The sequence below is a fragment of the Strix aluco genome, chromosome 5, assembly GCF_031877795.1.
Source record: "Strix aluco isolate bStrAlu1 chromosome 5, bStrAlu1.hap1, whole genome shotgun sequence".
In the NCBI taxonomy this organism is placed as follows: Eukaryota; Metazoa; Chordata; class Aves; order Strigiformes; family Strigidae; genus Strix; species Strix aluco.
This window is the reverse complement of record NC_133935.1, coordinates 1,782,875-1,808,332: the sequence shown is the minus strand read 5'-3', so window position 1 is coordinate 1,808,332 and position 25,458 is coordinate 1,782,875. Positions and strand designations below refer to the sequence as shown.

General features: G+C 46.9%; 1 protein-coding gene across 5 annotated transcripts in view; it reads right to left on the bottom strand.

Moving 5' to 3' along the window:
- Positions 1-521: 521 nt before the first annotated feature.
- Positions 522-25,458, bottom strand: part of PRR5 (proline rich 5) — a 93,475-nt gene continuing 68,538 nt past the window's right edge. For all 5 annotated transcript variants that reach the window (XM_074825601.1, XM_074825603.1, XM_074825602.1 and 2 more), the window contains 2 exons: positions 4,503-4,641; positions 522-1,671 (listed from right to left, as the gene is read on the bottom strand). In XM_074825601.1, coding sequence (XP_074681702.1) covers positions 1,121-1,671; positions 4,503-4,641 — 690 coding nt within the window. In that variant the 3' untranslated portion in view covers positions 522-1,120. The remainder of the gene's footprint in view (positions 1,672-4,502; positions 4,642-25,458) is intronic.

Genomic DNA, 25,458 nt, shown 5'->3' with positions numbered 1-25,458 from the left:
GCTCAGGAGGTACCGACTGACTCTCTCCTCCAGGGAGTGGAGTGACCTGAAGTAGCTCCTTCTTCACTGCAAAACCATCTGATCAAAAATCTGTCGTGCATCAGGATTTCTACTTCACTTCAGCATCTGTAAAACCACTCTCACACCACCATGTTACTGCGAGGGAGAATCAAGGAGCTGGGAGGGCTCAGGACGAGAAGAGCTGCAAGGTTCACACTCCCCAAATATCAATACATAACTGACAGCATATGCATTATTGTACTTCTTCAAGAATATAAATATATAATGAGGATTTCCACCGAGAGGCCATATCTTTATTTATTTAGGAAACAAGTAATAACTTGAATTCTACTGGAATCTCTCCACACAATGGATGCTCCAGGAGTTGACAGCACTCAGATTTCCTGGAAGTGCCACGTTCAGAGCAAATTAACACGGCCTTAAAGGCCAGTTTCAAGACAACTCTCCCACAGACACAAGGTACTGGCTGTGAAACAGAACAGGAGACATGAGGCATTGCGTGACATCAGGCAGCACATTTCTGTTTATTTGCCTTTCTTCAAGAACTCTAACTCACTATTAGGCAAAGGAGTGCATACAAGATGTACAAGAAAAAGATTAAAAGAGACTTCTTTATCACTTTATTCTGTGGCACGAAGGCCCACAGCCTCTGGGGTTTTTTGTTTTTTTTAAAAGGGTATGTTTTTGCTCTGGCTGAGGTGTTACAGTTCAAGAACGACCTGCCGTCTACAGGAAATCTCTTGAGAAAATTAAAAGTGAACACAGCTATTTGCTAGGCTGTTTTACTGAACAAACACTGCCAGCTGCACTAATAGCATTTTACCAGACACTTGTCAGCTTGTGTAATCCCTAAGTTTATAAAGACAAGAGGAAATCTGACTGCAGAGCAACGAGGACAGGGAGAAGTGGCCGGAGTTCCTTCCCCCTCGCAGCAGATTCCCGCCTGCTGTAAACTCGTGTTTGTGCACTTCAGTACAGCTGGGATGACTTACAGCAGAGGTTCTGACCCAGACAGAGAGAGCTCGCCCACAGTCCGACTCAACATGTTAGTAGCTTTCATATATAATATTAAAACCCAAGGTTTGTCTCCCAGTGTCCTTCACATGATGCTCTGTCTGTTGACATCCACATTGTACGCGGATGAATTGGAACAGCCTCGGCCAAAATCAATAAAAATGCCTTCAGAATCGGAGTCAATTGACTCCAAAATCTGATCTACTATGTTCTCAGGGCTGGAAGAGGGAACTGGTATCAAGGAAGGGTCCCTGTCCAGCTCAAAAGACCTGTGTGGGTCGTCCATGGAGTGGAAGAGTCCTTTCTGTGGCTCCGCAGTGCCAAGTTTGCTAGAGCACTGCACCGACCCAGCGCTGGGCCTCTCCTGCTCTCCCGACAGCGAGCTCTTCGTGGCTGTCATGGAGCTCTTGGAACCGTTGTCCATGATAGTGGTGAGGTTGGAGTAGCCCTGGAGCTCCAGGCAGGAGGTCATCTCCGAAACAGAGTGCCTTCGGATGCCCGTTCCGTTGGCAGCCATGCCCTCCGTTTCATACTCGGCCACTGGCGTCAGCAGAGGATTGTTGTAGCTTTTCGATCGCACCACGGGGTTCTTGGCGAGGATGTCACCCGATTTCGAACGCCTGAAGAACCGCTTCTCTGTAAGCAAAGAAAGATCCAGAGTAATATCTCCTATTTTCTGGGTACTAATAATTATGAGTGTTCAAATGAAAAGTCGAGGCCTGAATATTCACGAGCTTTTCTTGAATGACAGAAACTTTTATAAAAGAATACATTTTGCTGGTTTTGTAGATCCATAGGCTACAGGTTTCCTAGATTTCTTTCAATTTCTTTTAGATTTTCTTTAGATTTCTTTTTCTTTGAAGACCCCAAACTTACCTTTGCAAACAATAGCCAAGATTCCCTTATATTCGTACAACTTCAGCAGATGGAGTAAAGCAGTAAATATTGTGGGAGACCTGATATACAACTGCAAAGACTTTCTTTAGACGAGAACAGAAAGTGCAATTCTGTTCTTGTTCAGGCTATAAAGGTCATCTCTGATTTCCAGTCGTTGAAATTTAACTTTTCCACCCACCCTGGGAAAATCAAGTTTCTTCAGATTTGGGGCACAAGGATTAAGGCAGGCAGTCTTACTAATAATTGTGGAAAAATTTAGATTCAAAGCGTCGTTCAGAGACCACACAAGGCAAGAGCACTGAGAGTGTTTGGAAACATTGACTGGTCGAGGGCAGCACCCAGAGCAACCTTTTTGGGGAACAAACCTGCACTCCATCCGGCAGTGATTGTTTGAATGCTGCTGTTAACCAAGGGGGCTCTTTCCAAAGAATGAGCAGCAGGTGGCAGCAAGTCAGCACGGAGATCCTCCGCCAGTGGGTTAGGGCTGGAGTGCTCTCCAGCAGCTCCATCTTTTGACCATCGTGCCAACTTTTTGCAGACCCCAGTGCTCAGACTCACGTGTGCTAAAAGTAAAAGTTGTGTGAACAACAGGTCTCACTTTTGAAGCTTTCTTCCTGCCACTCTCACTTTTCCATCCCCATGACAGGGGCACGGCTGGAGAAGGGAGTCAGGTTACACTCTGGAGGTCAACCACAGCCACTCCATACAAATTCTCTGCTTTCAACCAGGGTGTTGGTATAGGTTCCCCTGCAAACCACACAATTCCCTTTACAAATGCCAGTCTCTTCTAAAATTATAATTATGTGCTTACCTGGACCTAAATTCCAATCACATGCTGTACTGCTGTAACAGCCATTTTCTGTACTTAAGATTGTATTTTGCAGCTGTGGCTGCCTCAGCTGTGAAATCAGCTGAGCCAAGTTCACTTTTGGACTTTTTCTTTGGTAGGAGTTTGACCTGGCAAACAGAAAAGGTTCCCTGGGGCTGCCCTGCCACAGGAACTCTGGCTTTTTGGTCACACCAAGGCTTGGTGGGAAGGGAAGGCTGGGTGTACTGGTCGGACTGGGAAGAAAGGAGATCAGTGGCCTCACCAGTCCCAAGGACAGCGTGTCACAGCTTTAAATCACACTACCAAAAATAGCTGGACAGATCCAGATGCATTAGTTTAAAAGCAACAGAGACTTACGTACTCAGGTCCCTTGGATCCAGGTTCACTACACTAAGACCTATTCAGGGGTGCTGCTAGTGATCTACACCCCAGACCACAGCAAGGGGAAGTGCCCAGGCCCCAAAACCTTCCTATCTTCTGCAGTCGTGTAATACATTTATTTTCTAACAATCCATTTCACCGGAGATTTATTCTCTTTGGGTGTATTTTTTTCTGTCCTGAGATACAAAAACTTGTATTCAGAAGACATCAATTTGGAGGTCCACTTAAATGCTTGTGGCCTTTTAATGGCAAGCAATGAATACAAAGGAGTAATCCTGAGCCATTTTCCATAAATAACCAGCCTCTATTTATTCACATAAAACCGATTTGCTTCTTGAACGCCTACTGCAGTACAACCATTCTTCCACTCAGCTTCAAGGGAAAATCATCTACCTTATTGGCCATTTCTGACGAGCAAACAGATTAAATTGACTGCATAGAAAACACACAATTGAACTTATTTTCCCCCATTTTCTCTGTTCAAGCAGACCATCACAGTATTTACATTAAAATACTCAGGTACCACCACATTTCCTTTTTGATTTACACTGGTAGCATCCCCCTCACATTTTCAACAGATTGAATTACTACCCGGGATATTCGAAAGACCTTCACCTTGGCCAAATCTTGCCTTCACAGAAGTCACTGAACACTTCAGAGCTCAAAGAATCTTAGATAATAAGCTGGAAGGGACTTAAGAAGGTCCCTCACTGCCACCAGGCAGGACCATGTTTACCCACCCTGCTCCTTAGGGATGCCTGTATATGTGCCAGGTATACAGTGCCTCTACCAGTGAAGGTTCAACAGCCTTCAGAGGCGGTTTATGTGGCATGAAGAGATTTTTCCTTCCGTGCAATCTGAATTTCCCCTGCTATGTGTGGTCCACTCTATTTTTCTTATCTCCAGTGGGATGGAGAAGAGCTTCGTACCTTCCACTCTGCAGGAAGCTTTTACATATTTGAAGGCTTATCAGTCAGTCTTCTCTAAGACAAATTCCTACTCTCTTCCCTGCTTTAAACATCCTTGTATGATCTTTGTCCACTAATTAACAGCCACTACTCAGCACTCTAGAAATGGTTTCTTGCTTCTTCCTCTTGCTGTCCATAGAGCATCCTGTGCTAAAGCTCCCTCATTAAAAGGTTGAATGGAAATGCTAAACACACTCTAGATTCACAGATTTATTACTGAGCACGGTTACGATGAGCAAGTTTCACTGTGACTTTGCACACTGCAAAGAGCTATGGCCTGAGAAAAGGAGCCTGACCACGCTGTGTTAGTACTGGCAGCCTCCTCTCGTGTGAGCCCTGGCCCTGCACAGACCAAGGTTTTGGTGAAGTTACTCTTATTCTGTTATTCTTACCCAAGATGCAGGAAGAGTGCGTGAAGGGTCCGTCACTGGAATACAGACCGTATGTGCCCAAGTAAGGAGAAACCACTTTCTGGATCAGGGATTCCAGTTTCAAATAATCTTCAGTCACACCTTTTGACTCATGAACCCCCTGAAAGAGAAAAAACACCCAAGGTGAGCACTGCCCCCTCCAAGCACAAGCTCTCCTTGCTCACCGGGGCAAGCAGAGAGCAGTGAGTGTTTTCGGTAAGTTATACAGCGAAGGCGCACCGCGATGCGACACTGGTTTGTTCCTACAGCTGACTCCTCTCCCTGTAAGGCCGGAAAATGGGAGTCGAACCAGAGAGACTCGCCAGGGAGGATGGAGGATGAGGTCTGTGAAAATGAATTACAAACAACCCTGGACTTTTTGTTACTGCAACCTTCTGACTTCCTGAGCGAGCTACCGCCGAGTGCTGCACCAGCGGCTGATACCACAGGGTGTCACTGCCATCTAAGCAATACCAACAGGGTTAAGAAAAAGCTGGAACTGAGACTTAGAAATATTTCTTCCAGGATGTTTTCAACAAGAAATATGTACAGTGAAGAGGTTTGTATCCCTTTCCTCATCCTCTCCTGGGCACCTGCCGCTACCTAGGCAGAAGTCACATTATAACTAGCACGGTAAAATTCACCCATAGGCAAAATCTTTTGCCCTTAGCTGTTAGCTCTGCTCTTCTACCCACAAATGGGCTTATAAGGCTGCAGAGGTGACAGGAAAACCCCGTGGTACTGTAGTCCCCCTTCCATTTACAGCTGCAGCATGTGTGCTCCTGCCTTGTCTGAGCAGAGCCCCGTATACTCCTGTGTAGGATTCCTCTTGCAATGCAAAGTACATTCATATTTTAGTGTGTGCCTATGTGGACATATGTTTGACCTATCTTGTGGCAGAACTAAGATCCTAGATGTCATACTCAGCAAGAAGGCTGCTCGAATTTAGCAGAACTCCAGATCTCATAATACGTCCCTGAATTATTGTAAAAAAGAAACCTGTTGGACAAAAGCCTCCAGAGAGTGATATGCAGATCAAATGAGTAAAACTACAACACTTCCTTCAGCCTGTGAAAGGATCCCGATGTTCAGGAGGTATTGGCTGCTCGGTGTGATTCACCAACCAGTGTCTACGGGTGGCTATCAGCCTGCAAAGTGTTTGTGAATGGCTTACTTCACCTCTTGGCTGCTGCGCTGACTGAATGCCGCCTGGCCTTACTTGATCAAAGTTTATGAATGGAAAATAACAGAGAACGGACAGAATTTGGATTCCAATTCTGCAGGTTTTAAATAATGAATAAAAATCTTCGGGGATGCGCTATGTCCTGTAAAACCTTGGGAGAATCACAAATCCAAATAAGAACCCAAGGGCATATGCAGCAAATCTGAAAGCTTGCAAACACCAAAGTAATAGCAGAATGAGCCCAGAGCTGTTCAACTCATTTAAACCAGGCAAAAATCACATAGCAATAATTCAGAAGACTTAGTGAAGGTGCATCTATTATTTCCAAGTCATCGTTGGCCTCTATCAGAGAAAACATTTCAAATAACAGGAGAAAGAGTCTCAATTTTTGTTGTGTTGCTCCAGGGTTTCCCCTCATGTCTTTCTGAGATTTAGCCAAGATCTTTCCAGCCTTCAGAAGGGCAACACACCTGCCACCTTATTACATATTCATGATTGCATCAAGCTTATAACCCACTGGCAAAGGCCAGCACGTTAGGCCACCCGCTCCGGGCTCCCACACCAACCACCTCTGCACAACTGGTCTCTGAAACGGGATATCACAGAATCCCAGAGTCATTAAGGTTGGAAAAGACCTTGAAGATCATCCAGTCCAACCATTAACCTAACATTGACAGTTCTCAACCACACCAGATCCTTAAGTGCTATGTCAACCCTAAATATATATAATATATAATATTATATATAATATTATATAATATATAATGCTAGTGACAAAAGCCAGGGATATTTAGCATTGCCCATGCCCAGACTTTGTAGTAAGGCTTTATTTACTCTTCTGCCGTTTAAGTGGTTTTGATACTTGTGAAAGAGGGTGGCTAAATATCAACTCTGGAGAACGAAACCCAGTAATTCACTAGTACCACGCTGCCCACAAAATAACTCTTATGACTAGCAGAACTGCGACGCTGTACAAGTGATAAAAGTGTCCTTGCCCAGTGGCATCTTAACACTGTCTGATTTCCTATCGGCCTTACATACCTGAACAGTTCTGGTTTTCCTAGACTGGCTCTTAGGAAGTATTTCTTTGCAGAAGGGGTTGTTGGGCGTTGGAATGGGCTGCCCAGGGCAGGGGGGGAGTCCCCATCCCTGGGGGGGTTGAAGAGTCAGGTTGACCCAGCACTGAGGGATCTGGTGGAGTTGAGAATGGTCAGGGTGAGATTCATGGCTGGACTGGAGGAGCTTCAAGGGCTTTTCCAACTGAGATGATTCTGGGATTCTGTGATTCTTTTGGTTTCCCTCTTGGTTGTGAATTATCTGTTCAGCTATAGGCTCCTTCTTCCCTGACGAACACCTCAAAAGCCCAAGCTGTATTCTGCACTGACTGCTGCTCTGGCAGGGATACAAGGAGGCTTCCAGCAGCTCTGTTGGGTTGGGGTAGGCTCCTGGGGTGAGCTGACAGGATGGAGACTTGACCCTCACACTCTAGCTGCTGTGACACCCCCCCCTGTCACAGGGCTGGGGAGCAGCTGTGTTGGGGCACCGACTCACCTCGTCCCCACCACTGCTGCCCTGCAGATGCTGTTCCTGAGAAACAATCTCTTCTCTCAGAATCCCAACTCCCTATCCACTTGCATCAGCTGCTTCTTCAGTCTTGCCCTCAGCCTTCACTCCTGCTCTCCCAAGAGCGGTGCTAATCTCTACCCCCCTTTTCACTTCAACCTCTTTTAATTCCCAACCTTTGAAGTGAACAGGCCAGAAAATACCACCTTTACAGTGTAAAACCACCCAGTATTAACCCAGCCCGCCATGGGTCGTATTCCTCAGCTCCGCGATCATCCACGGGATGCTTTTCAAAACATACTGAAAAGTCATAAACCATCTGGCATCCGCTGGAGCTGTGGTGACTCCTCTTCTGCTCTGCACCTTGGCACAAACGTGCCGTATCCACCTGTGACATCCTTCCTGTGTTGGCCATTGTTCCAGGTCTTCCTGCAGGCGCCCGATGGGGCAGTTCCCTTAAACCATTTTCTCGGTGTGGAGCTTCTGTGAGAGCAGGAGTGTAACAGGCTGCAGACCATGTCCTGAGCTTGTAAAAGAGTGTTTTTCCTGCATTTCTTTCTGCTGTGTTATTTAATGACCAACATCCTCCAGGCCTCTATTTAACCAAATACAAGTACATCCCAATATTCAGTAAGATCTACCTCAGATTTCCAAACCTAAACTTTATGACCTGAATGACACCATCACTTATTTACGAGTGGCCGAGAGGAGTGTCTGCAGGCTCAGGGCAAGCTGGGGGCACCTCTGCCTGTCCACAGACCCTGCCCGAGGGCAGAGCAGCACCACGCTGCCGTCACTGCGTGCCACCCACGAAGCCAATTGTCCCCTGACCCAGAGCCAGCTGGGTCGACATGACACGGCTGGGAAGTGTCTTGACCCCAAGGTCTGGGCTTAGGCTGTCACAGGTTGGGTCATAGGGTAGAAGGCAGCCCCTGCTCCTCTTCATGAGCTTTTAGGACCAAGGCCCAGGAAGAAGGTAGCTGCAGGCTCATACATCAGCCCACAACAGGTTAGCTGCGACACACCAAAGGCAGTTAACAGAGGCAGGGGTGCCCCACAACCCTATTGAGGAAGTGGGGCTTTCCAATTCTGCAATTCTTCCAATTTCACTTCTTTAGTGAACCCCAGGCGTGGCTGGTGCAGCTGAAGAGCAGCCAGAGGGGGCCTTGCTGTGGCACTATCTGTATGCAAATATATCTCTCTGTTAATACAGATCGATAGACAGACATGTATAGACATCCCTGCAGCTATCTACATGGATATCTACATATACTTAAACATATATGAAGTCCTTTTTAGACCCCTTCCCAAATCTGTAAGTGATTGTGTTTATAAAGGCAAAAATTAGCTTTAGAGTAAAACCAACTTGGGGTTGTTATCCGTGTCACGATAGAAAAATTGATGGCAGGACTTAAAAGTCACCAATAGAATAACAGAAAAAAAAAAGTATTTTCCTGTTATTTCGGCAGCTCATGGTTCTTCTTGTATTTACTGCTTGATGCCTTACTAGTTTGCTATGTCATTATATAGCAATAAGGCAAAAGTCATATCTAGCAGGCTGGCTGCTTAGCTTGCAGGCAGCTGTATTGTAATTTGGAGGAAAAAAGAAAACTTGGAGCATTATCAGTAAAACAGAGACTCTACCCTTATCTTGAATGCAATATTTGCTCTGCAGACATGCAAAAATTTCCTTTAAAAGATAACTGTGACCTTTCATGAACCCAATTTCATTTTAGCAGGAGAGTTTCATGCTTCCCTGCAAGTGTGAGATGTATCTATTAAATTCCTTTCAAAGGCCTTGCCTGACCTATTTATTTCTCAATTGAGGGCCAAAATAGCTCAATATCAAATAACTGCAAGTATCTTAGTACTTCTGGAACAGTGCAGCTGCTGGATCAAATCCTCATCTTGGTCCCACTGTTTTGAAATGCAACGAGAGTCACCTCATTATCTTTGGAAGGATTATAATGTAATATTATGACAAGAGTCTGCCCTACTCTCAAGGCCTGGATAATGGGGATTTGAGTCCTGAATATGTGAATACCATTGCAAACGGAAAAGGTCTGTGCTCAGCATCAAGAACAGAGACGTGTATTTCTGAATGTAACACAGTATCCAAGTCCCTTACTTCAGTAACCTGTAATTAAATAATTTAGAAAGAGGGAATTCTATATAGTAGTTCAAAAGCATTAAAAGGACCCTATGCACTACATTTTTTGATCTGTAAATCCGTAAGCACTCCCAGAAGGGCCATATACCCTAAAGACTACGCGTTACTGAGGTGGCTACTTTCTGAGGTTACAGCCCTGTGTGCCGGAGCACGGCACCGGCCGCGTGCGTGTCCCCCGCTGCTGCACTCGAGAGTGTTGCTGGAACAAACCACTCCTTGTGTTTGGGAACAAAACCCCATGAGTCAAAACCAGAGGTCAGCGAGAATGGACATTTCCATCCCTGTTAATTCCATAAGTTAACCACAAACTCTTACTGAGTTTTTAAAGGGCACGAGGCCTTCTTAGGAAAGCACAGAGGACTGAATAAATTCATCTTTTGGCACTGCTAATAAACAGATATGTTGAGAAGAACAGCTGAGGGGTTTGTAACCCCATGTAAGGCCACAGTTTCCTTTTCCAATATATAGAACTTCTCTAAGCCTTAAAGTGGTCCTAAAGTGGAGGCCACTCCAGGCAGGCATTTAAAGGTTTGAAGAGTCCTCCTCAAACACAACCTTAAAACCTGCCTGAGGCTAAGGTTTACTACTTCAATCTTTCGCATACCGTATAACAAAGATGGATTGCTTTGAAGATTTTTTAATGAACATATGTTTTAACAAAAAATACTATTAAGCCATTATCAACATTGTATGTAAGCACAGGCTACATGGCTTGCAAAGCTGCCAGAAACCTAAAGGCTGTTTTGGCAACATTTGCCACCATTTTTATTAAAAAAAAATAAATGTCCTTGCTGTATTTTACCATGGCAATAAAACAACCACAATCACAACTCTATATCCTATTTCTATATCCTATTATACTATAAATTTCTATATCCTGTTATGCTAAATTTTAGCACCCTGTGCTTCTCCTCACAGGCAGTGAACAGTGATAGTGGCACGCAGGCGGGCAGACCTGCCACCCATCCCACGCAGTGTAAGATGTGAGCCTGCCCGTAGCCTCTGTCCCTGCGCAGCGAGACTGTTGTCACTGCACACTCCCTGAAGCTCCGGCTCTGTCTTTTCACTCATCACCATAACCAAAATCCTTTCATTTTTGGTAAAAAACAACACCTAAAATATAACTGGATAGTATCAGCGCTTCCAAATGAATGCTCTGAAGTGACCATAAACACGGCTGCCAGCCCAGCCCGTCGGGGAGGCGTTCAGGCTGCGAGCTGCAAAGGAGCCCAGAAATTAATCATCCACCTCCCACCACTTTTCACCTGGTGTTGGCTTACTTCACTTCCTCAGGCTTTGCTAAAAAACCAGACATGAAGCAATCCCCGAAGAATCACAGCCATAAAAAACTTTTTACGCTGCTGATGGTCTGGTATGTCTCATTAGACATCCTGGCTAAATTAAAAGTTAAATTAAATTAAAAGTTACTGCTTTTAACAGACCAGCGGTAATTTAGTGTTTTGCCGACTACTTATAAAAGGTCACTGTACAGTTTCCAGTTCTGACTAACAGCACCCACCACTAGTAACATCTAGAAATGGTGATATCCCTCAGTTGCTTTTCGCTTCCCTTTAGCACAGAGTATTATAGGACCATTTACCTAATAAATTAGTCATTAAAAGATATCTCCAGTGTCTCTGTGTGCCCTAACAACTGGACGTGGCAGTAGGAACTCCTTTATGTCCACCTGCAACTGCAGATGTGCTGAAGTACACACTCATCATTGATTAAATGATGTAGCAGTAAACTTTAGCTTTACCGCCTCGGCTGATCAGCGTGTTCACATGAGCGAGTACTGGTGCAGAAGACTGCCTTCCAGCTCAACTGTCAAACTGCTGGGCAGCTTGTCAATGAAAAATCAAATATAACAAAAGAAAACATAGATAAAACCTGCCTTCCCCCAGGCCAGAGGGGATGCAAGCCCAGCACCCTGCCAGAAGCGGACACGTCACTGGGGGAGGCACAGCGCATCTTGGTGCTTGATGTGGGAGCAGCTCTGCCACAGGGGACACACCAAGCTGCGAGCTAGATCCTGGGTTACCAAACTTCTGGACTCAGGGAAGAAAGGAGTAAAAACCAGACTTCTGGATTATATAATGAAGTCGTTTCAGCAGTCGTTACTCTTGGTGGCTTGATGGCCCCGAAGAGCGAAGTCCTCTGTCCATGGGACAGGGAGCAGCTGGGTACGGCTCAGCTCATGGCCAAATAACACACCCAGACCCTCAGTCTGCAGGGGTGTCCTCAGCCTGGCTCCGCTGGGGTGTCCTCGATGGCTGGCCTCCACCCTGGACTACCAACAAAAAGCTGTAACCTACTGCCTGCTCAAGCAGTCCTGACCTGCTGCTACCGGGAAGGAAACGCGCTGCCAGAAGCATTTACAGGGTCAGGTCCAGATGCAAAGTGAGGTCCTGGCCTCGTGTACTGACCTGTCTTAACCACACAGGAAAGGAACTAACAAATGTAACTATTTTCTGCTTGAAAGCAGCAAATTTCTCAGAGGAAAGAAAAACGCATTAAGAACCACGTTTCTTTAACTGGCATTGGGTCAGATCAATATGACTGAAAGAAACATGCAGCGGCGATAATCTGACAAAGAGTGGGTAATAACAGTTGCCCGACTACTCCCAGGGAAAACTGAAATTAAAAGTCACAAGACATACCACAAGGCAGACACAGAGCAGTATCTATAGTGAAAACACACATGACTCAGCCAACACCGCTGGTGGAGAACTGATATGGGTGTGCAAACTGCAGCGCACGCCCTGGTGACCACATAAACGGCAAGATCTGCTTCTTATTTTAGTCAAAGAGATAGCAGCAGCCTTCCTTGGAAGAGATTTGGAAACCAGTGCCCTTACTGGCCATGACTACTTGTTGTCCCACTTTGGCGCATGTAACACCTCTGATTGCATCATATCTGGCCTTCTAAAACTTGAGCAACACAGACCAATCTGTACAGGAGCCAGCAGTGTGCCCAGGTGGCCAAGAAGGCCAATGGCATCCTGGCTTGTATCAGCACTAGCGTGGCCAGCAGGGACAGGGAAGGGATCTTACCCCTGGACTTGGCACTGGTGAGGCCGCCCCTCGATGAGTGGGTTCAGTTTTGGGCCCCTCACTCCAAAAAGGCCATTGAATGACTCGAGCGTGTCCAGAGAAGGGCAACGGAGCTGGTGCAGGGTCTGGAGCACAGGTCTGATGGGGAGCGGCTGAGGGAACTGGGGGGGTTTAGTCTGGAGAAGAGGAGGCTGAGGGGAGACCTCCTGGCCCTCTACAACTCCCTGAAAGGAGGGTGCAGAGAGGGGGGATGAGTCTCTTGAGCCAAGGAACCAGCGCCAGGCCAAGAGGGAATGGCCTCAAGCTGCGCCAGGGCAGGGTCAGACTGGCTCTTAGGAAGGATTTCTTTGCAGAAGGGGTTGTTGGGCGTTGGAATGGGCTGCCCAGGGCAGGGGGGGAGTCCCCATCCCTGGAGGGGTTGAAGAGTCGGGTTGACCCAGCGCTGAGGGATCTGGTGGAGTTGGGAACGGTCAGTGTGAGGTTCATGGTTGGACTGGAGGATCTTCAAGGTCTTTTCCAGCCGAGACGATTCTGTGTTTCTGTGGTCTCAGGGCAGGCGTGAAATCACTGTGAGGAGGAACCGGGGACAAATGGGCCACCAGTCTCTGCCATGTGCACCACTGGTGGCACAACATGTGCTCCCAGTTATGCTATGGGTTACATTCTGGATTGAGGTCTGCATCCCTCCATCTTCCCTTGAACAGACACGCGCACATACTTAATATCATCTAAAAGCTAATCATCTTATTTTTCCTGCTCTTGCAATGCTCACACACAAACCTACGGCAGCGAAGTTATGTTGTTGTTGAGAAGAGGTTTCAGGAGTGGTCCGCAGGTGTGTAGAATTTCTGTTTTCTCTACAGCACTGTGGCACTTTCACCGACCAAGCCCACCCTGCCTCGTGCTTTGGAGGAGACTACAGGGGCTCTCGGAGCAGCAACTGCTGCTCAAAGAGTTGAAGCTGTTCTCCTCCGCACCGCTGTTCAGAGCTTCTGCTCCTACTGCACCGCGGAGCATCATCGTGGGAGCTTCCCGCTCAAACTGATGCCGTCTCCAGCTGATGTGCACAGCACGCTACAGAAAAACTCAAAGATCTTGCTCTGACACACCCTGCAGGAATGCCCTAGGCTCCAACAGAAATCAGGAAGCCCAAGCTGGTGGAGATACTGCGCTCCCCCAGCCCCAGCTGCCCACCTTGTTCCCTGGGAGTCAACCCTGCAGAGCAAATCCCCCAGTATTATACAAACGGAACTACATTTGGGGAGGAGCACCTGGCCTCCATTTACACATGGAGTAAATGCAAACTCATGAGTAAACTCATGGAGGTATCAGATGTGATAATGGATTCTTCTCAGCCTTTGCAATCGTGACACCAAGGGTAACACAGTGTGTAGAATCAGCCATGCAGTGTCAGACCAAAAGTTAACTAAATTCAACATTTTCTTGCTAACAGTGGTAGCAGGAGAAGTGCACGGGCTAAAAAAGGAAATAGGGCACGCTCAGTGCAGGCTTTCTTGTAGAATACATCGGTGCTTCTGGCAAATAGTGATATAAAAACTTGCTGCATAGGACTTTGCAGTAGCCCTAAAGCATAAACAATCTGTGCTAGAAATTATTTAACCAGTAAGATGAAGATGGTCAATAATTGATAGAATAACTAGTTTCCAGAAATAAAGAACCAGCTTAACTACTGAGTCCTCTGAGCGGGGGAGAGAATGGTGACTTTGGCGCTTTTCCTAAGTGCTTTTCTTGTGTAGTTGCACCTTTCCTATTTAGGAGGCGAGTGCCATGCTGAACCCTTCTGCTGTCCAACAGAGAAGGATCAGAGGACTGTTGGCAACAATTATTCAGCTTCACTCTGAATGTTATTTGCAGTTAAGTGGAACTATTGCTGACTGACATCAGCTGGCGCTCCAGCCCAAGCCAGCAAGGGTGGAAACGGTGAAAACAGGTAAGACATAAGGAGAGTGATGAATTTTTCTACTTATATTGATGAAATCCTGATGTTCACAGAATCACAGAATGGCTGAGGCTGGAAGGGACCTCTGGGGTCTTCTGGCCCAAGCCCCCTGCTCAAGCAGGGCCACCTAGAGCCTGTTGCCCAGGACCATGCCCAGATGGGTTCTGAATGTCTCCAAGGAGGGAGACTCCACCACCCCTCTGGGCAACCTGTGCCAGTGCTCAGTCACCCTCACAGGAAACAGTGTTTCTTTATGTTCAGACGGACCTTTCTGTGTTTCAGTTTGTGCCCATTACTTCTGGGCCCGTCACTGAGCACCATTAAGAAGAGCTTGGCTTAATCTTCTTCCCATTCCCCCTTCAGGTATTTACAACAATTGATAAGATCCCCCTGAGCCTTCTCTTCTCTGGGCTGAGCAGTCCCAGCTCCCTCAGCCCTTCCTCACGCGAGAGATGCTCCTGCCCCTTTATCATCTTCATGGTCCTTTGCTCGACTCTCCCCAGTATGTCCCTGTCTCTCTTGCACTGAGGAGCCCAGAACTGGGCACAGCACTCCAGGTGTGGCCTCACAAGTGCTGAGTAGAGGGGAAAGATGACCTCGACCTGCTGACAATACTTCATCTAATGCAGCCCACGATGCCATTTGCCTTCTTTGCAGCAAGGGCCCACTGCTGGCTCATGTTCTTCTACTAGCTTCAATGGGGCTCAGAAATTCTGGAGGACTCTCCATGTGAGAGCTTCAAGTCCCATAAAAACGTCGAGTAAACTCTGGGAGCTCACTGAGAGGGACTACAAGATCAATTGACCACTTCTGAAGAGACATCTGGGTAAAAAGAAATGCCCTGCCTCAAACTAACTGGGAGCAGAAAGGGGTCAAGGACTGGGAGTTTCATCCTCCTGCTCCTGCTTCTAGCCCACTTGTCTGTGTTTGTCAGGACAGAAAATTTCAGGTACTTCCTCCCCGGTTTCCCTGATGATTCATGCCACTTTCATCCCAAGCAAACAACTCAGACATTTTTTAGCCTTTAGGAAACAGACTCAAAACAGGATCAAAACTGCTTCAAGCGGGGACTTAATGTTGCTTTGTCCAAGCCTGTGTTGACTAAGCTGAACCTGATCCACTTAAACTACATGTGCCCTCTTCCCCGTGGGGGTTTGTCTGCAGCAGTCCAAAGGCAGAACGAGAAAATGTGACTGGGCTGGGGAGAAATGGGGGCCACACCTTTGCAGACTGGAACAAGCTGGAAGAAAGCAGTTTCCCCTCTCGGAGGGCTATCTCAGCCTGGTGGAGGGGGCTAAGAATTCATAATGGACTCGCTTTCAGTCAACCTCTAAGACTATGTTATGTGTGTTCACAAACAGGTATATCTCACGCGGGGGGAAGTGTGGAAAGTAGGACCGGTACGTTAAGTTCTCAAATTGCTTTAAGTCAAAATAACCCCTGTCAGGTTAATGATTGTATACTGGTTTACAACCACGGGAGGCTGTGCCCTGTGTGTTACAGGTCCATTCTGGGGCACCAGTATCTTTTTTGCACATGTTGGACAGATGCAGCTGCACAATTCACAGTTGTATCATTATGAGCCCTCGGTAGCGTTGCCTCACATTTTTTTTCCTCTCGTCATTTTATCCTAAGCCACTGGTAAAGCCTAGAATATCTGAAGGGTTAAATCATGTCTTGTCTCATCTCTGCCTCCTGCTTTTCTCATAGCAACAGTGTTCAGGGGAGGGAGAGGCAGAGAAGCTTGCCATTCCCATATTGACAGAAGTCAGCACTTCAGATCCCTGTGACTGCCTCAGAAATAAAGATCTTGTCATATTCCCTTTAATCTCCAGCAAGTGCCAAGTTATGTCAATGTCAGCGTGAGAAGCTGCTCTGTCTCTCTCTTTCTTTCATTGGTGGCACTGAGACACAGACAAAAGATAAGGAAGACAAAACACCCAGACACGGTTTGTGTTCAGCTGGTGAGAGTTTTTCAAATGGCTTGGCTGCAAAAAGATAGCAATAGGATTTTTCTTTCCCGAAAGGATCAAACACTAAGAACAAGCTAGTCTTCTCCTGACCCACAGAAATCCAATGTATTATTTTTCTTTAAACTGTTATTAAACATTTTATATGAGACTGCGAAAGACAAAGCAGGAGATGAAGACTGAAGATAAGTAAAAGATATGAAGTGATTAGAAGTAAGGAAGTTACTCTGAGGCTTACAGTGCTTAGGGTCCTGCAGAAGCTGAACAGCCAGTTTGCTAATAAAGATCCAACAAAAATAATGGTATGCATTTCTGCCTTTCGTAGTCTCAGGGCCAGAGGTTGTCTGATTCCCACCTAAGTGACTCCCCTGGGCACAGACAAGAGCTGCAATCATCTCAGTCAAATAAGCTAATGCGACTTTGAAACAACCCACCAAATGAATCTATGCAGAGCTGAGTGTCTTTGAAGAGCTGTTTATGGAATAAATTGGAGCTGGAGTTAGTTTATCTGCATTTACAAATGCTTTAGCACTGCCACATGACACTCAAAGGCAAACACACACGCGCACGGAAGCGTGTGTGCAGCCCCATGTGGAGATCACCCTGTGAGTTACCAAATAATTAGATGTGATCTTTAATGTCCAAGAGAATAAATCTTTTCATTTCTTTTTAGGCTCCCTCCTGAAGTTCTTGCTGATCTATACACATTAAGCTCATCTAACCTTGCTGGGGAATTGATGACTTTTAACTCTGAGCATTGAAGTCTTTTACCTAATCTTGGCTCTGAATGTTTTCTCATTTAACATTTATTACAAGAAAATCCATCTTGCATTTATTTTCAGGTGGGTACTCAAAGAGAAAAAAGGATGGCAGAGCCCTCCCTCAGTGCATCCAGGCTCTTTTGAAAAGACATCCAAGAAACTCTTTTGAAGAGCTGCAAACATTAACTTGACTGCTGTTACCTACTTGTGAGGATTTCTGATACTGCCTTTCAGAGCCACACTCCCCTTTTAAATCATTAATGAACATTCATCCCTCAGCATCCTCCATGCTGCTTCATCCTTTGCAGGTGACTGAGTCTACGCCATGAATTTTCTGCTCTTCTGAAATACACTTGAATAGACTGAGCAGACATGTCAGCTGCGCCTTCTGGATTTTAGAAATTTTTGCTATTTCTGGTAGCGACACCATTTTCATCACCAACAACTCATCGCTGTGAGCCAGAAAGCAGCACATCACCTCCAGAGCCCCGATCTCGCCTGGCTTACGAAGGCACGTGGTTCAGACCCCACCCGCAGCGGTGTTTGCACACAAAACCTGAGTTTACAGCCAGGGAGCACTGAGCAGTGCACTCCCCAAATGCAAACAGCACCCAGTTAGGGATGGGATCGCAGGAGTGGCTCTGAAGGACCAACCTTCCCTCCTTCATCGTCATCACCCACCCGGGACGTGCACACTGGCAACCCCACGCTCCGGCAAAATCCAGCAGCATTCAGCAATTCTTGCAACATCTACCTGCAGTGGAAACCTGTCTGGTTGAAGCCAACAGATGCCCTGACTCACCTCTTGTCGATACGACCCTACGACTGAAACAAAAGTCGGGTTTTTTTGGTCTTTTTTTTTTCCCTCTCCCCTCAACGCTGGCTGGTGCTTTAATTTAATATCACACAGCCACCTCCACAGCCCAGGCCTTCTCCTTGCTTCTGTTTTAAATGTTAACAACGCAGCTCCATATATAACCATATTCTAGAGCTTTTCAAGCAAAACTGCTTCCCAATTCCCCCTCTACTATACACAGGCTTTAGCAGAGCTGCATTAGCTTCAAACTGCCTAAACATCTGTCCTCATGTGATTCAGACATTTTGAGAAACAATGGAAATACCCCACTGATTCTTCCAAGGTTTTGTTCTTTTCAACTAAGCAAGGAAACCACAAGAAAGGCTCATGAGTGATACAGGAGGAATGAGGGATGTATTTTTTTTTCTTGGAGCTGAACAAGCAACCCGTAACAAGAGGACAAGAAGAATCACATTGCCTCTAGAGGACATCTAGACCTCTAAGGCCAATGGTGTACTATTTCTTGTAACATCACTTGTAGTATGTTTGTCTCCTTGTTTCCTTCTGCTCATCTACTTTCTCTTGCATCAGGCTGCACAATCTTTAGTGCCAACTCATATTTTCATTGTGTTTATACAGTGCCTGGTGCATGAAGGCTCTTGCCTACCTGTGCTAGCAAGAAAGGAGGCTTGGAGATACAACCAGTAACTGAAGCAACTGACAGCTCTGAGCTGCTCAAGGAGAAGAAATTTAATTGGTTTTATGTGAGAGCCACTCCAAGTACAACAGCTGCATTCTGCAAAACACCTTTCTGACAGATTTCAGCCAGGCTAAACGACAGCTTCTCCTCTTGCCAGCATCTGCTGGATTGCACCACTGAAGTGCAATCCCCTGCCTAATGACTTCAAACCGGAGGCCTCTGGATCCATTTGGAAGAGCACATGAGTGAGGAGCAGTCCCCTCCCCTCCCTGCATCCCTGGTTTCCCCCACCCCACCTCCCAGCGACACTGTGGCCAGCCAGTTCGCTGGCAGCGAGGCCGTGACGTGCCGGGGGTGCTGGCCCTGACTGCCCACACGCCCGACTCGCAGGCACGACCTGTCACATCGTCGTCACCTGGTGCTGCAGAAGTTTTGCTGCAACCACCTGGTAGCTCACTGGGAACAGGAGGAGGCTCCCAACAGATAATGGTTTAAATCAAATAATGTAATCTGAATCCTGCTCTGTCAGGTGACTGTTTACCTTTTAATTGCTTGTAATAATCAGGCAGGGGCAAGTTAATGAATTTCACAGTATGTGTCACGTATTACCATGCCACTTAGTTCTTTCTTCTGCAGCAGAGCTGAGGGTCAGGCTGTGAAATTCCTGATAGAAGACAATTAACCCTGTCCACTCACCATGGGAGAAAGGATGCCTCCGAGAGACTCATTCAATCTCTCCCCTCTCTTTTGCAGACTGCAGCACACAGGCTTGTTATTATTGGAAGAAATGCACCACAAAGCAGTCACCCTCTGCACAGGTCCCTGTGCCACCAGCCTGGCACACGCTGTCCCCACGGGCTGGTGGTTCTGGCACCAGCAACCACCGAGCAGGAGGGGAAAGGCCTGGGGATGGCACTTGGGTGGCACTGCAGAGCAGGAGCTTCCACACCTTTCACAGCTCCTTCCCTTCTCAGTGCTCCTTCTAAGGAGAAGGCAGAGGGTAGAACATTTTATATAATTTGTTTTAATCACCTTGTTGGCTTAGATAGAAACACGTCTTCCCATAATAACAAAATTCTGTAACACAGACAGAAACAAGCAAACACCAAAATCCCAGGAGAAATCACTCCTGATGGAAAGCAAACAGCTGCCAGAGGCGCTTCTAAACAATTCGTTTACTCCTTTCTAATGACTGACAAAGTTGCCCATCACATCGGTGTGAGCGAACCGCTACCAGGGGACACCGCTGCGTGTCCTGGCGCTCTGCAACTGGCTGCCACTGAGTCTCGACCTGGTTTATGGGCAGAGTCAAAGTCAGGAGGGGGAACCGAGATCAGAGAAAAGAGCTGCCTGCAAGGATGAGCTCCCGGCTGTCCTCCATGTGACTAACACGACACCAGCTACTTCTCTGCCTTCCTCCCTTCTGCTCTGTGGGAAAATAAGTTGGGGTCGGGGGAGGACGAGAGTTAGAAGGCAACATTGGGAAGGTAAAAGGTGGCGAAGCAGCCAGCAACATGATGGGAGAAGCAGCGGTGTGACCAGCAACCACCAGTGTTCAAAATCCAGCGAGCGCTGCGCAGCCCCGTGTCTGCTGCAGGAAAGGCTCAAGAAGCAGGAAAATGGGCACGAAATCTCCCAGCAGGAGGCTTCCCCACTAGCCCTGTGCTAGCCCTGTGCTAGCCCTGTGCTCAGCCAGAACGCTCCAGGCACTGCAAACCAGGGGCAGGGTGGTACCTGCACAAGGGATTATCCAAGCCGCTCCACACCCAGCTCAGATCTGACTGGAAACCACGTTGTCTCATCTCTGAAAACCATGGGGAAGCTCGTGTGCGCATGTACCGGGTCTGGCTGAGCCAGAATTGGTTTTCCCCTGTAGCAGCCCTCATGGTGCTGTGTTTTATGTCGGGAGCTGGCAGGGTGTTGATAGCACACTGGTGTTGTGGCTACTGCTGAGTGGTGCTTACACAACACCAAGGCTCTTTCTGACATTTCCCCCCCACAGTGGGACGGGGTGGGCAAGATCTTGGGAGGGGACACAACCAGGACAGCTGACCCGAACTGACCAAAGGGATATTCCAGACCATATGACGTCTGCTCAGTATAAAGCTGGGAGAAAGGAGGAAGGGGGTGGGGTCACCCTTGGTCCTCCGAGGCAACCCCTCCGCGTATGGGAGCCCTGCTTCCTGAGAAGGCCCGACATCGCCTGTTCATGGGAAGTAGAGAATAAATCTGTTTGCTTTTTTTTGCTTCCGCGCGCGGACCTTTGCTTCGCTTTGCTTATATTAAAACTGCTGTTGTTTTACCCACAAGGGTTGTTTTGTTTTCCTATCTTATTTTCTTTCCCTTCTTTGCCCTATTGAGAAAAAAAAGGGGAAAGGGGGGGAAGTGATAGAGTGACTTGGTGGGTACCTGGCATTTAGCCAAGGTCAAACCACCACAGCGCAACACTACGGAACAGCCCTGCACAGTCTTTCTGGTGGAAATGATTTTTGCTGTTCTTCTCGTGAGCAGGGCCCGGTGAATCGCAGCAGGACAGAACAGGAGGTGCTGCACTGGCACAAACTGTTGGTAAACAAGAAACTGTTGGTACAGAGGGTGTCTCCCACAACTCGAGTGGGTGCCCTGTGGGGGGGAAGTGGAGCGAGCTCTGAGGAGGTGGGACAGTGGGCTGTTTCTCTCCCCCTCCCTCCTGTTGTTGCCCAGAGACAGAACTTGCCAAACTGCGCAGGTACTAGCCAGAGAAAATGAGAACCTTCTGGAACAACCTACTGCACACACCTAAGGAAGACTATAAAGGCAACACCCCACGTGTGTCTGTGTCAACCCACCACCTACAGACCAGGCTGGCTACTCTGCAACAGCATGGGATCCAAGGGTGGTGATTCCCCTTTTCCTATCCCCTCTTCCTCTTTTTCCTCTTTTTGTGCTTTCTCTCTCTTACATATATTCATGAATATAAGTTTTGTAGGAACTGAACTGCAATCGGGTGATCATTGATGGGTTATGAGGAAAACAGTCTCATGGCCAAAGTGCCTATATTTGTTCTCTGGACAGTTATCAGTTGACTGTTGCCAGCTTGCCTCCATTCACTTATTAAAGCGGTCAGTTAATAAAGTCACCAGCACAATTGTTCCTCGGAGTCATTGTGGTGACTCGGCTCCCCCTGCGGCTCTGCTCTTGGGGAATTCCCAAGATTCACCCCCCTTGTAACCCACCGTGAGGGATGAGACACGCACCGGTGACCCCAGCCCCAGCACTGGCTGACCTTGCTACCTGCATGGATACAGCCCAGCCACGGAGAGCAAAGGGTCCTCCCCTCCTGTGCCGGGTGTCGCCGCTGCCATAGCTGGTGGGTATCACCCACGGTGCTGGGAGCACCTGGGATGGCTCCCTGCTCTTTGGTTGGCCATAACAGCCAAGAAGTACTTGCCACCTCCCAGGGACCCCCCGCTCTGGTGCCCTGGGCGATTCAACAGCCGCAATTCCCTTGTGGCTTTGTCTACTTGGGGACACTCAGGAAAATGAAATGATAATTCACTAAAGAACAGAAAGCTGTTTAGATAAAGGGTGCTTAGGCCTCTGATGTAGAATTGAAGTGTCATTAATTTAACTCGCCTCCCTTCTTACCCCTTTAATTCTCAGAATGAGTGTCCATACAGAGTTTTAATGAGGTTTAATTAATCTTCTTTAAAAGGTAGCTTAGATTAACTTTCTTATGTTCCCCCTGTAGACAACCCATGAATTACAGCATTAAAGCACCCTGCCTCAAAGGATTCTTGCACCATGGGAACGTTTCCTGCTCAGAGTTGTTTAACAGTCAAAATTTCTATGCTATCTTTTATGCCAGTTTTAGTGTGCTGGCCCAAAAGGGTCCACAAAAGACATTTGCACAAACTAATGCAATTAGTTAAAACCTTCTCCCTCTTACTTGATAAAAATTCTAGGGTCTGCAGGGACATTCTAATTCAAGTTAGGAATGATTTTACTGATTTAACTCTATTTTGTTATGGATTAAGGATTTGCCTGCCAATGAACTTGTACTGGTTTTAATAGGCCAGTTTCATTAATGGAGGCAAACTCCAGGGGACAGACATATATTTATCACAGAATCATCTGGGTTGGAAAAGCCCTTGAAGATCCTCCAGTCCAACCATTAACCTCACACTGACCGTTCTCAACTCCACCAGATCCCTCAGCGCTGGATCAACCCAACTCTTCAACCCCTCCAGGGATGGGGACTCCCCCCCTGCCCTGGGCAGCCCATTCCAACGCCCAACAACCCCTTCTGCAAAGAAATACTTCCTAATATTCATATATTTGAGGAAAGACAACCTGGTTTCACCAAGGTTAAACATGTATCTAACTGACTTGAGCTGAAACAACTCATGCTTAAGTTGCACAAGTAAATTATCGCGGGCTAAGGTAGTCTTGGGTGCTGTAGACAGCAGGGAGACGGTAACTCCATGCATGTCTGCTCTAGCCCCAAGTGTTGAGTTCTTTAAAGGAGGACAAGCAAGTACTCTCACCTCCCCCAGCGGAAGGCAGAAAATGGGCAGTAAGAGCAGAGGACACAAGGGACAGTAACAGCTTAACTCAGGGCACTCTAGACAACTGCTGCAGCGTTTGGCCAGCTCCAGCTGAAGCCGTACCTTTGGGTAACTAACTGGTGTCCCTCACTGAAGTGACATCTTACTTAACGTGAGGTACTCCTAAAATGCACTGTGAGCATCCGCCCAAAGGGACTCTGCACACTGCAAATTGCCTTCTATAACAATGGTGTTTAATTGGTATGGACAAGGTTATGGGCACGTTCCCTTGAACACTGTCTTCCTGTTAAGAGGAGGGACAAGATGCACATTTGAATTACTATGCCACGGTGTTCATGAGACAGGTTCACATATAACAAAGCAAAACAACAACATTTTATGTTGCTTTCCTGTTTTTCTGAGGGTTACAGAAGTGGCAACGTGTAGTGTTGCCAAATACTTTGAGAGGTAGTTTTGAAGGGTACTCGATTTCCAAATTAAATCTGTTCCTTCCGTATGGCAATGGACTTCCATTGGTCTTAGGTACAAAGAGGGCCCATGAGTGCAGACCTTTCAAGATCTGTGATGCAGAAACACGGGCTGCATTGAGTTACTATTGAAACTGCCCCGTCAGTCAGGCTTACAGAATGGTTAAGAGCAACCACACTCTCTCCCCCTATCTCTGCCCCTAGAGAAAACATACTTGTGGTGAGCCATGAAATAAGTGCCAGGTGGAAAGAGAGCTAAAACCATTATAGAGGGAAAAGGCATCTGATGTGGTTTCCCTGCTTAACTATAAACCTACAGCTTGTAAATGAAAAACAGATAGCCACCAACTGTCACCGACTCCTGCCCTCACCAGGCTATGGCAGGGGAATTGCTCGACTAACACGCAGGCGAGTGAAGGTGGTGCCTTGGTTAGTACAAATAGTGTACGCAGCACTCCTGCCTGGCGCCGTCGGCCCACCGAAGTATCAGCACCGCTCTAACCTACGTTTAGGCCTTTCTGGTTCCCCTGCACTGCACTCAGGCTACTGCTGCTGTCACTTTTTTGAACTCTCCGGTCAGTTCCCAGGTTCCTGTCTCATACTCATTAACACGGCACATCCCAACCTGCTTGAGGCAACACCCCAACAAGTAGATGAAATAGTTCTCTCCTTGAGGCAACACCCCAACATGTAGATGAAATTGTTCTAGCATTTTTGCCACTTCCATGTGGAAATGATTCCCAGCACCAGAAATCTAGCTCAATAATAAAAACCATATGAAGACATTCAAATTCAAACATGACAACTACTCCTCACTAGCAAAAAGGTCAAGATTTTCTTTCAAAAAGATCTTCTTCCTACAACAAATGAATGTTGTGCCTTGTTAAAACTCATGGCAATACAAATTCATCCCAGGATAACACAAACCCCTGCCAGTTTAATTACTGCAAACTGCACTTGCTGATAGAGACAGTAAGGCAGGATATTGCTTAGAAGTGTTTTTTCTACAAAATATTCTAAGGTGTAAATCTTGAGGGCCAGATTCTCAGTTTCACATCTGTCAACACAGAGCAATAGAGGACTCTTCCCTTTGTGTCAGGCAGTGCTCTTGCTGCAAGATTTCTTGCCTGACTCCTTACGTGCCCATGGGGCTGATGCAAATGAGACAGACAAGCCCACCCTTTCACCAGGAAGGAAGAAAACACATTTATGCACAACCCAGGGGAAGCACAGGTTTTTGATACGGTGATTTATATTTCAATAGGGTCTACGATACATTTATTTATTGATTTCTACTTTTTGTGTCTTATAAACCAGGAATTCAGAAAAAGGTGAAGAGAAATTAAGAGCACGTTGAAACCTTATGCCCACACCCCTTTGTTCAACCTGTGCTTCAGGTCTAAGAGACTTAGTAAGACCACCTCTCAAAAGCAACTGCCAAATCCAAAACCCATGGCCATAAAGAACTGACCCCAGTTGACACACACTGGAGCGTTACAGCAAATCTGCTGTTCCACAGGCAGGACCCTGCAGTTTTCTCATAGCAAAGGTTGTTTTGCTTTTAACCACGACGCTGCCTTTGGTTTGCTATGCGGCTGCTGGGATGGAAAAACAGCACTCTGCATTTTGCTTTCAGCTCTTGCAATGTGCTTTTCCACCCCTTTAAAGTGCAAGGAGCTGAGCCTACATTTAGGAACTTTCCAGAGATAACAAATAGGTCCCACTGGGCAGTCTTATGTATTTATTTTGTCTTCCTTTACAGAGAAT